Source organism: Haliotis rubra, unplaced genomic scaffold (assembly GCF_003918875.1).
Source record: "Haliotis rubra isolate DU_JTF1 unplaced genomic scaffold, ASM391887v1 Scf1264, whole genome shotgun sequence".
Taxonomy (NCBI): domain Eukaryota; kingdom Metazoa; phylum Mollusca; class Gastropoda; order Lepetellida; family Haliotidae; genus Haliotis; species Haliotis rubra.
The window spans coordinates 219,766-233,008 of NW_025765186.1; the positions used below are offsets into that span (position 1 = coordinate 219,766).

Consider the following 13,243-nt stretch of genomic DNA (forward strand, 5'->3'; position numbering starts at 1 on the left):
GTTTAGGTAGTAATAATGATTTTAACACAATATTTCTACCCATTGGTGTTAAAGTTCTCTTTGTCCAATGTTCCATTTCTTTTTCAATATTATCTAATTTATTTACATAGTTCAGATTAACCATATTTCCTAAATCAATATCAAATTCAATACCTAATAGCTTAAACTGTGTTTGTGTCCAGTCCAACTTATACTCTTTACAGAGTTTGTATCTTGATCTCTTTTTGGAACCTATCCATATCAATTTGTTTTTTCTGTGTTTACTTTTAATCCTGAAAATCTGGCAAAAAAGGATAATGTACTCATTGTAGAGTAGAGACTTTTTTCTGATCCATCTAAACTAAGGGTGGTATCATCTGCAAATTGTGCTAGAAGGAAATACATATTACCAAGTTTTAATCCCGTTATATTTTTATTATTTCTTAACATTATTGCTAGGATTTCTGCGCATAATATGAAGAGATATGGTGATATAGGATCCCCCTGACGACAACCTCTTGTAACCTTAAAGAAGGGGCTTGCAAAACCATTAACCAAAACACTTGTTTCAATGTTTTCGAAAAATAATTTTATCCAATTTTGAATACTGGGCCCAAAGCGGAAAAAGTTAAGTACATTATGTATAAATTTTCTATCCACAGAATCAAATGCCTTTTCAAAATCAATAAGTAGTAGTAAGCCTGGTATCTGGTATGATTCTGTATAGTCTAATATATCATAAATAAGTCTAGTCACTTCACCTATATATCTACCCGATACAAAACCCTTTTGATCCTCATGGATAATCAGTGGTAAGATTGGCTTTATTCTATTTGCAATTGTCGATGCAGCTAATTCATAAGTAGTATTTAAAAGAGTAATAGGGTGCCAATTTTTTAGAAAGAGTTTTGATTTGTTTTTCTTTAGGCAAGCAAGTGATTAGACCTTGTTTTTGGGTAGTAGATAAGGCCCTGTTTTATATGCATAATTTAAAGCATTTATCAAATATTTATTGAGGTCTAACCAAAAGAACTTTAAAAATTCTGCTGTGAAGCCATCTGGGCCAGGACTCTTATCATTTTTCATTTTTTTTAGTGCTTCAAGTACTTCATTATAGGTCAGCTCCCCTTCTAAGGAAAGTGATGTTTGACAGTCTAACCTAGGCACTGATACTTTAGCAAAAAGGTTTTCCAGATCAATCTGTGTACAGTCTTCAGTTTCATACAGTTTTTCATAAAAATGTTTCACTTCTTGAATGATTTCATGTTGTTTCTTCAATAACGTTCTTTCTGGTTTTCAAGAGCTGAGATAGATTTAGTTAGAAAATTTCTACTTTCTAATTTTAAAAAGTAATTGGATATTTTTTCTCCATGTTCTATCCACTTGGCTTTGATCTAATAAAGGAGCCTTGTGTTTTTGCTTTATGTAAGTTTTCTAATTCAAGTTTAGTTGATTTGTATTCTTCTAGTAATACGTCTGACTGCCTACTAGCTACGTCTCCCAGTTTAATCTCAATTTCACAAAGTTTTTGTTCCAGATTCGATTCCAAAGCTATATATTCTTTTTTACGAGTGGATGAAAAAAAGTATTGATGTTCCTCTAATATTTAAAAGTAACATCTCCCATAATAACTGATCATTTATTGTAAACATCTTTCTATCTTTAACAGTTTTGTCTTCGTATTGTTCAAGAGTGTTATTTATTGTTTTTTTTAATCATTTCTACATATTCCTTGTCCTTTAGTTCTCAATTATTGAATTTCCAGAATCCTTTTCCCCTTTGCATGTCCGAAAGTGAAATTGTAAGAGATACTATAGAGTGATCTGAGTTTATACTAGGTATGATATCACTTTTCTCAATGGACTGGAGAATATTATGGGAAACTAGAAAATAGTCTAAATGAGCTTTAATGGTGTTGGTTGTCGCCAGGTGAATCTTCGAGCTGATGGGTAAAACTCTCGCCATGGGTCTTTCAGATCTAATATACCAATTGTTTTGAGTAATTCCTGTCTTGCTTTAGGGTTATTTATATGTTTATATGTTTTTACTCTTCTTGGAAGCCAATAGAATTGGATCAAAACTTATAGTACAGTAACGCCCACAGTGTTGCTGGTTTGCGTGTCAATGATTAGTCTGTTGCCTTCTGTCTCTATGAAACTGTGCTATGAAGTTGTTTGATTAAATAATTGATTGCTTTTTATCACAACCACGTGTGGGAATCCGGTGGAATCTGTTTATGCTTCTAGGATTGTGATCAGGGCTAGATAAGCAATGGACAGAGGAACCACAATTTTATGCGATAGTAAACCATGTGTATTTGTTTACAAACAGAGAACACGTGACACTAACCGGATGTTTTGGATTTTGAAGGTGAAGGACACACAGAACATGTTTTATGGTTTTGGCATTTGTTCTGGTGTTTGTGATTCAGAAGTTTTGACTTTGTCGGTCATTGACAGCCCCAATCCAAAGGGCTGGGTAACTCCTGTGATTTCATCAGGGATTGCCCCCGAGCTAAGTCCCCTGATATACAGCGATCTTTATATGCTGGTTCAAAGCTGTGACAGTGTGTCATCCTTTGGTAGAATTGAAAAGAAGGCCTCGTGGAATGTATTTTCCTGAAATAACAGGCACCTTTATTTCCCTCGCTTGTCCACCACTTGAAATAACGAATCAGCTTGAGAGATTTGTTGTGCTGCTGTATGACAGAGCAACCAACCTCATGAAAGTGAATGAAGCAAGAACGTATTTGCTCGCCACGAAGGGGAGCACATTGGACAATATACCCCAATAGAATCAGCTTTGATACAACATATAAAGAGAGCTGTATATTTGGGGGTGACTTTCACCTGTTCTCTCAATATTCTTGCTACATAGTTTATTAGGATTTAAAATTGAGTTAAGATCACAATTTTTGGAAAAGTCATTTGTAACAAGAAGTGCACAATTTGATCACTTATTCCCTGGGATATCTGTGGAAGCGACCATAAAAATCATGACACTATTTGGGTAAAATTTCAGGGACCTTACTTGATTTATTAACGGGTTGTTCTGTCACAGTGACAATGCTACATTCTCTGTCATTTGTGTCAGTATCGTCTGATTTGTTTGTTCAAGCCAACAGGACTTACACAAGTCAATAAAGTTTGGAGCAATGACATAGAAATTCCTTACAGAAACCGCAGTAATAACAACAAACGTTACGGTAACAGGGAGATGTGGCACACAACACGTGACTCGAAGATGTAATATCCGATCCGTGAATAACTATATATGGTATGTGTGTGTCACAAATTCATACCATACCATACACGGTTCGGAGATTACGTTTACGAGTCACGTTTTGTGTGCCACACCTCCCTGTTACCATAACGTATATAAATATTGTCATACACACTTCGGAGTTATGCACGCTATCTGGCGAGGTCGCTATATATAAACCAAGGAATTTCCAAGTTTCGGTAACTTCACGATGTCAAAACGGACGATGTCACATTTCAGTATCCTGAGAATTAAGGAAGTAATTTAGAAATGAAACTACTCAAAAAACAAAATGATTTGCGTGCAGAACACGCAGGTAGCAAAATATAGTGCGTGAAATGTAGGTTTTTGCCGCAACCCGAACACTGAGTACAGATGTACTCGTGAATGTTAACATCTAAAAAACAGTCTTCCCAATCAGTTAGATCTCTTCCTCTTTAGATACATCCCCAAATACCTGCGTTTGATTCCAAACATGGTTATGTATGTGTATGTATGTGTGAATTCCATGTCCTTCTGACAGGGTTGTCCTTTCTGCTGCAGGTCACAGATCCCCGAAAATAGAGGAGAACACGTGCATTTCCAAGGTACGTCAATATTCAAAGTACGTGTACGATGTATATAAAAGTACATGCATGTGATAAAATGAAACGGGTGCAATGACATGCATCCCTGTAGTTAAATAATGCCTGATTCATGTCTGCACTTGACTGTTTTTCTTCAATACAGATGTTAACCCGTACTCTGGCCTGCAGGATAGTGTGGATGACAAACAGACTTACACAGAACTGAAGAATTATGAAAATACTGAATTCCATCCTTCTAAAGGTATCCAGCCGAACTTATATTCATCCCTGGATCCCTAAACTGGATATCGACAGTTTTTTATTGTGATCATACCAGCAAACCAATCAAATAGTTCATGCATGGTGTATCATTCCTTTATTATCATACCCTCGAAATCTTGAGTTCTCAACAGTTATGTAGTTTCTATACGCAAGTTATACTTATTTTCAGACACTGTCAACACCTATGAAGATATCAACCAGACCTCAAGACATGCTTATGAAGACGGCAAGCCTGCCATGTATGTGAATGCTGATATCAAAGGCAAAGGTATGACTGATGTGGAAGTTAACAAGAGCACTATAAAACAATGCATAGCATGAAAATATTCAAGTTGGAATACAGGAAGGAATAGTCCCCTCCTTCCCCAGCTCCACGTTTTAGGCAAGGACCGATTGTGGATAAAAGTAATACAAGAAGCATTTTTAGTAGCATTTGGTATCCAGGCTATTTTACCTATTTAAAAAGGCTGATCACGAACAAATAGGATGAAAAAGTGTTTTTGACCCTCAAAATTGAAAACAAAATGGCCGCCAAAATCGCCCAATATAGTAGTAGGTATTTTCGTGCATCTCGGTATTTTCGCCTATGACTGTATCTCTGGTTTTTTTTAGCAATTTTGGAAACTTGACCGGTGACCTTTTATAACTTTTAAAGAATGCTGATCATTAATAAATAGGGTTCCAAGCTGAAAAATGTTTTTGAGACCTCAAATTTGACAAACAGAATGGCCACCATAGTCGCTGCAAGTAGTCGTAGATGTGCATGGTATGTCATCACCTGTGACTATATCTATTTTCTAATTTTTTTAAACCTGACCTTTTTAGACATTAAAGGGGGCTGATCACGAAAAAATAGAATACCAACTGAAATATATTGATTATAAAAACTCAAATTTGAAAAACAAAATGGCCTCAAAATAGCTGATTTTGTGCTGATTACATCATTGTTACCTCAACGGTAATGAGATAGTGAGGAAAAATATAGTATTTAAAGTTATCTCAATACACAACTACATATTTTTCATGAACAGTTTTAATCATTTCGAACAAAAACAATACGGATAATCAATAAAACAAACAATTCTAAACACAATATATCAGCTGAGCCATACCAACATCATAACAATAATGTTATTCACACTTGATTCTCATATACATAAGAATTCCAATGTCCCATGTTATGCTTAATAATTTGGTCAACACAACCATAAACAAGGTTCAATTTAACATATAATAATATTCAAAGATTCATTGAATAAGCATCTTTGTGACTTGCCACACGCAGCAGTACAAGGAAGATTTGATCTCTTGCATTTGCAGTGCATTGTTTGACATGAGCATGCAATAAGTGCAAAATAGGCTTCAGGAATGGGATCCCAAGACATCAGCTGGGGTTCTTGACCTTTGCATGCTCGTGTCCAACCCATCTCTGTGAATTCAGGAAGTGATGGAATAGCTTCCCAGGCTTTCCTCCAGATCATGATTTGGTAATGGACACGCTGGATGGGGTAGCATGTTGGTGGCATCAACTCAGGTTTAATAATAATAAGAATAATCTACTTGTAACGCGCTGAATCCATGCACAGGACATGCTCTAAGCGCACATATCCGAGAGGAGATGAGAGAAGTTACACAGAGAAGGCAAGTCTGAACGGGAAGGTTTTGGGATAGGGCTTAAATGATGACAATGATTCACAGTCTTTCAGGTACTGGGGCAGAGAGTTCCAGGCATTAGTGGCTTAATGTGCAAATGTTCTCTCCCCATAGCGGGATGTTTTACCATGGGAACATGGAGCCGGGTTTTGGTTTGGGAACGTAGAGTTCTTGCTGGTGTGTAGGCTTTAATCAGATCAGATGTATAGGGAGGAGCCTGACTGGACCGGAGACTAGAAGACAAGACAAAGGAGCTTGTAGCTGATACGTTGTTCCACAGGGCGCAAGTGATGGCTGTATAGAACAGGAGTGATATGCTCTGATTTCCTAGTCAGTGTAACAATCCATGCTGCAGTATTTTGAAGTTGTAATTTGTTAAGATGCTGTTTAGTTGCCACAGACAGAAGGGAATTGCAACAGTCGAGCCGTGACACAATTAGCGACAGGACAAATGTGGCAGTAGAGTTCTTTGTCAGGCACTTACGAACATTACCAATAGTCCCAAGGACAAGAAAGCGGGTTTTGGTAAGATTATTGACATGAGAGTCAAGCGAAAGATCCGAGTCGAGAGTGACCCCAAGAGTCTTGACCCCAGACAACAGATGAACAAAGTGGAATTCGCGTGGTCCTGCCTCAGCCTTTCTATGCTGAGAACCAAGAGAAGACATTCATTCTCTGACTCGTTCAGCTTAAGCTTGTTCTGAAACATTCAGGCTTTTGTGTCCTCACAGCAGCCAGCTACCTGTGAAACTGCATCGTGAGCATCTGTAGCATTGGGAGAGAAAACTTTGTTCAGCTGTGTGTCGTCTGCATACTGCTGTCGGCAGACAGAGACATGTCTATTACTGATCCCAGGTTTGGATGGTTTGTCAAACAAAACCCTACACACAGTGTTCACACTTTGAACATTATGAACACCATATACTTTGCACACAAATTCTTCAGCGGATCTGGTCTTGTCTTGGTTCAGGTTTTCAGCACCCAAATCCTTTAGGAGAAGATGATAGTTGAGAAAGACCTTCTTGGTATGATCACAGCCCGTAAGTGCATGAAATGGCAACAATGATGCAACAGAATGTACTGGCAGTTTCTCGTAACTTTACCAACTGGAATGTACTTTCTTTTATCAGCAGTCCCTGTCAACAACCAGATGTTGACAGCTTTAAGAAATGGAAAGTGTGCCAAGAGAAACAGGCATGTGAGCTGAACTGACTTTTGACATGACATGTGGAATATCTAAAGTTTTGATGGTTTCCATGTGTAAAAATTCACATCAGGGGGTGGTCCACGCTGCCATCCTGCTACTTGTGTTGCATAGAAGGTGTTTTTTCCATCCAAGGTTTCATCCAAGATATCAATATTGTCTGCTGTGAAGAAAACAAATCTGTTTGGTATGAGGCTTAGTGGTATCACAGAACCAGCGTCTGATTCATTGTTATCAACGTTGACTCTGTCATGGACGTGTCAAGTCGCATGACCTGCTTGTAACTTGTCCTGCTTTGTGAAACACCTGAACAAGATCTTTGGATCTCGTTACTGGATGAAGTCAACATACAAATGTTTAAGGAACATGTAGACACTGTCCAGTATGCAATTGATGGCACTTTGTTCATCAACCTCAACACGAGTATGAGATGGTGTATCTATCATAACGAAACTCAGAGTTCAACCATGCCATTGGTGGGTCTGTGTTACAGTCATAAGCATTTTGGTTTTGACGTTTTCTTTTAAAGGAACTAAGACAGGGTAAATGATATTTAGCCTCGGCAGCAATAAGGTCACATATACCTGAAAGTTTACAATTCAAGTCCTGATCAAATCGAGAAGCTTCTGGAATATCAGAGCTGGTGTTTAATGTCAACACCTAATAGAGAATGCTGGTGTTGTTCCAAGTTAACTTCTTGACAAAACATACATTTCTTCCAGTCAATTGGATTTGAACATGAGGGTTTCACTTACATTTTGTAACTGAAAATGCAGTATATTATTCATTCTATTGTTTTTATTTGCCATTTATTGAAAGTAGATACAATATTTAAAAAGTGTCAATGTAAAAGGAGGTGAATGCTTACAATAATTGCACCAAGCAACTTGACATGTCTTAGAAAGGCAGCCATCAAAGTAAAGGGGTCGTTCATTATTTTGAATTTTAAATTACCACCTTTTTAAAAACATTCAAAACAATTGCAACTGTGCTCAGTAATGTTTCACAATGTGTTGCTAACTATCTGAACTATGCAACAACTAAAGCGTTAGGTAACAACTTTTTCTTAATAATTTATGACAATTTTGATCAAATACATTTAAAAAATAATTTTAGGATGAAATAATTTTATAATACATTGTATTTTATTTTTTTAATGAAAGTTAGTTCTATATCTTGTTGTGACAACAATATTAACAGTTTAAATTTACAGTGGTCATTTATGTTTCATCATATACCAATCTAAGCATTCAATATTTTGTCCACTGAAAAGGTGATTTGGCGGCCACTTTGTTTTTCAATTTTGAGGTTCATAAACAATTTTTTCAGTTGGTGTCCTGGTTTTTCGTGATCAGTACCCTTTAAATGTCAAAAAGAGTTAGGTTTAAACAAATTAGAAAACATATATACAGTGACATGTGATGATATACCATGCACACATACCACTGCTTGAGGTGACTATGGTGGCCAGTTTGTTTTTAAATATTAAAAGGTTTTAAAACATTTTTCAGTTTGATATCCTATTTATTCATGATCAGCATTCTTTAAATGTCATATAAGGTCAAGTTTCCAAAATTTAAAAAAAATAGAGATGCAGTCATATGCGAAAATACTGTGCACACCTACTACTATTTTAGGCGATTTTGGCGGCCATTTTGTTTTTCAATTTTGAGGGTCAAAACACTTTTTTCAGCTTGGTATCCTATTTTTTCGTGATCAGCACCCTTTAAATAAGCTAAAATAGCCTGGATACCAAATCCTACTAAAAATGCTTCAACATCTTTTATTTGAGCCTTTTTCCAGAATCGGGCCTAGTCTGTTTGATTAAGTGGTTATAATGCATTGTTAGCAATAGCATGACAATGACCAATCTGTTGCTCGTTTGTCTGACTCAAAATTTAAACGTTCTACTTCATAAATATTTGTGCATTGGATATTACCGTACTGGGGCAAGTGCTATATGAATATTATAATGTTCCTGTTTCAGATTCGCCCTATGTGAACACCTGAAACCAACGACTGAATCATCATTATCTCTGACATCATAATGGGTGACTTTGAAGGTTACATACCAACTCAGTTGTGTCTCAACCTCTGCAACCTTCACCAAGAGGAACGTGCTGGTTTGCTGAAACCTAACCTTTTCAGGAACCCTGTCTACAGACAGCAGTTAAAGCTCCAATGAACAACTAAGAGTTTTATATTAACTTCTTTATGACGGGACCATCTGACGGTTCTCACTTTAAATGAGTGTCTTGCACTATAACCTAAGCATGCCTAAATGAACACCATATTTATTTTCGGCGTCCCTCGTTTACGTTTCTTTATGTACAACTGGTATGAACAACTGAAGCGAATTGACTGTATATGACAATCACGAGGAAGCATATAATTTTAGCATATGTGCATTGTCAGTTGATTCAAAGTTAGATTTTATCGATACATTTGTTTATGATGAATATCGGCGGCGTTCAAGGCAGAGGCAGAAAAACAGACTTTACGTTGACATGTATTGATGAGCTTTAATTTGTACAACAGGTGTCGTAGATGCCACAGTCTTACGACCTCAATATGCCCTATCATCATATATTACAGTTAGAAGACCCTGTCAGATACTTTATCATTTCATTGAGTTCTCAGCTGAACAGAACCGGTATCAACTTCTGGCATACCTGAGGGACTCATCTTGTATCATGGTCATTTGTGAGATGCAATTGATTGGACACACTGAGGAGCGTAACAATAGTTGAGTTGAAAGGGGCAGTGCTTTAGACATATTCATAAAAACAAAGATGTACCATACTATAAGATGTAGTTCAGTAAATAGGTGTCACAGCGAGTGTACATGTTTAATGAGATAAATACTTTAGTAATGTAACAAGGACATCTGACAGACTTCGTTTAGCATACATGTAACTAAAGACGTAACTACAAATATGTTTAATTTTAAGAAAGTTATTTATACAAATAGTACAAATAGCTTGAAAATGCCAAGTCTTTACTTTCTCATGCTTATGATAAAAATGCCGACTGAACAGTTTCCTGAAGTTACTTAGATTTCTACATGTATTTATTCAACCACATTTATATTCAACCTTCTGTTATTTTAATGTTGTAGAATTTATGTAAATAATTGTAAACGGGTCCAGGGGCCTTCATACATCAGTAAATAATTGGTTTATTCAATAAATATGATGAAATACGTAAGTTAACCCTTTCCTCGCTGATACTTCAACTTTTAAATGCAAATTTTGCATTTTTATTATATATTTTAGATACTTGAATATGCATTCACTGTCAATCTCTACAGTGATATTGTTAAAGGGCTTAATTCAGGACAGCCATCGTCCAAATATTTAAAAAGTCCAAAACTATGTACTCAAGACATGTGGGACTTTATTGTAATATGTATTTGACACTAAGCTGTATTTTCAATCACTACTGTACATCCTTATCACTACCGCATTGTAAATTGACTTGTCAGCCCATTAATTATTGTATTAGACATTTATAACCTTCATTGGTAATCCCCCTTGGCCGTGTCTGCCATCACATCAACTGGTCAAGGAAGTGCTATTGCTTTTCTGTCTGTCCATTGATGAGTCGTCGCCTGTCCATTGTTGTCAAAAACTGTATATATACTTAGTATGCTCACATCTAGACAGGGAAGGAGTACGAGTTCGGTATTTGGACTGTCTGTTGGGACGACCACGAGCAGGATAATGCCGCTCGTAGGAAACGCCCTGGGGTTGAGCAGGTACACCGCTCACCTCGCTCATGTCTTGTGTATTTGTTTGTCATGTACTAAAGACGTTTGAACTCAACTATGCCTTCGTCGTCATCATCAACGCACACTTCATCTTAATTATGAGCTAATTCCCAGCTGACGCGTATCCACGCGTTGACAATATTAATCACACTTATAGAATAGTTCTTATGATACATGCTCTGGTCGTTAAATTGACTCTAAATAACAGCAGCATTTGTTTGAAGGTGCAAACTTTGATTACGCATGTGTCTGAGAAAACTTGTGACCTACATAATGATACATGTACCTCCTGTATACATGAGATAGAGAGATAGGAGAGAAAATGTGATTTCCACCTCTTTCAAAGAGTGAGACTAACCAGACTTCAGTGAATCAGCAGCATATTCTATCGACTGCGCACATGTCCTTGAAAAGCAAATGAAACATTTACACATGTTATTGCTGAAGTTGATTTCTGTAGAGGTAAACTGTCAAGCAAAACTATGACTGCCGCATGGGGATCATTTAGGGCTCGATGCCTAAAGGGAAGGAGACGTATTAAAGTCGTTCGATTTATTATTACTTTACAGATTAAGATAGAAAATGCAGCAGAGAGGGTTCGGGTGGTGAACTCAAGACCCTTGCCCTGCATTTCTGTAAAAGGAACAGAAAATTCAATGATATGAATATATTCGTCTGTTTTATCAAACAGGGCAACATCAGGTTTGTTAGGGTTTGTTCCAAAGAAGTTTAAAAGCATTAGAAAGAAGTATAAAAAGAATTAAAAGTTGGCAGATTAAGATGAAAATGCAGCAAAGGAGGGTTCGTGTGATCTTGGCACAGTCAGGCTGGTAAGACCAGGGCCCTTGCCCCTCTACAGGCTGCCCAGGTAGCTAATGGGACTATTCCAAGGAAACACTGCCTCGTCAAACCCACCAAGAACTTTCCGGAGACTATGGAGGCTCTCCAACACTGCAGTCTTTTGCATTACCCAGAGTGTCAGAAGGGCTGTACTCCCGGTGGAGAACCCGGGGACTCTCCTGGTGTGCACCAAGAGTTCAGGAGGTACCAAATCATGGGCACTGAAAACAATGAGGAGCCTGACGACAGTGTTTTGGGGATCCAAATGAGACATTTCAAAGGCGAGATCCGCATATATGTTCCCAATCACGTTGCTGTCAAAAGTGACATAAACATATTAATTATATTTGAATAACGTCACTTGCCTTATCAAAAAGGACAAGATGAGATTGTTAGCTGGAGTTCTCCTGAGGCTGTATATGGGCCTTTTCCAAAGAAACTTAAAAGCATAATTTTCCATGACGCCCTAGAGATGTTCAGAATGCTATAAATGTGATCCCACCAAAGAGTAAGTGTTCCCAACAATTGGAACAACGTGTTCTTGTCCTTTGAGATCATAATGGCACCAAATGATATTGTCAGATCATTTGGTTATTAGTGGTCTATAATCTGCTTTTAATTGATCCATTCAGAGTGAATTTTCATCTCCCAGCACACTATCAATAGCCCAGCGGATAAGTGATCAAATTGTTCACTTTGTGACAAGCATGAAATTTGACATGTTTGTAGCTTATACCCGTCTTATTGAATAAAGATCGAAAGGCCTCGCTTTCGTTATGACTATTTTTGTAAAATCTCAAATTCTCATAAATCACACATCAAATTGTAGGAAATTCGTAGCTGATAAGTTTTTATCTATATATGTCTATATCGACTACATCAGTAAAATAAGTTTGAGATCATCCCATCATCTAACATATGTTTGTCATTTCTTTGCAAATTCAATACAAGAAGCCTCGCAGATTTTGGCCATTTTTCATTTTTGGAGGAAAAGTGAATTTTCACAAAAGTCTTATTTTAACTCAATTTTAAATCCTCAAAAAATATGCATCTAGAACATTGTGAGAACGGATGAAGTTGATTTGAAGGAATATACCAGTAGATCTACATACATGTATAATGTATGAGCTTGATTGGCTATGGATCACCTATAAAAACATATTAGCGCTAACATGTTTCATTTCAACATCAGTGTCAAAGTAGATATCTCATCAGTCTGTGGAAAGCTACTCAATCAATGTGTAATTGTATCTAACTTGACTGAATCAGAAAAGTGCAGTGCACTTAAGAGCTGCTTTGACGCACTTGGACCGGTGTGAACATTTTATACACATGCATTTCGGCAATTCCTGGCAGCCCTTTCATGCCATCAGAAGAGTTGTCCATAGAGGTCCAAGCTCTCCCCTAGAGAGTTATTGTCAGCCCCTATCCAGATAATAATAAATGTAGGAGATATTCTGGGATGACAATGTTTGGGAACCAAGTAGTTATATGATATGTCTATGGATTTATAAAAGATTATTCCATTCACAGTGTGTTATTTCACACAAGCTATGGTCGGGGTAAAATTTACAATGAAACATGTCAGTTTCAGTGTTACGAAACCCTTGTCAAAGTGCTTCTCAATATGGAGATGGGATTCATAAAGCTGGAGGTGTTGATGTGGGTGGTCGGACGGACAGACATTCC

The 13,243-nt window shown here is 37.1% G+C and overlaps 1 protein-coding gene across 2 annotated transcripts in view; it reads left to right on the top strand.

Moving 5' to 3' along the window:
* Positions 1-9,552, top strand: part of LOC124266554 — a 45,975-nt gene extending 36,423 nt beyond the window's left edge. For both annotated transcript variants that reach the window (XM_046701359.1, XM_046701360.1), the window contains 4 exons: positions 3,784-3,827; positions 3,970-4,068; positions 4,258-4,356; positions 8,933-9,552. In XM_046701359.1, the coding sequence (XP_046557315.1) occupies positions 3,784-3,827; positions 3,970-4,068; positions 4,258-4,356; positions 8,933-8,955 (265 nt within the window). In that variant the 3' untranslated portion in view covers positions 8,956-9,552. The remainder of the gene's footprint in view (positions 1-3,783; positions 3,828-3,969; positions 4,069-4,257; positions 4,357-8,932) is intronic.
* Positions 9,553-13,243: the final 3,691 nt, after the last annotated feature.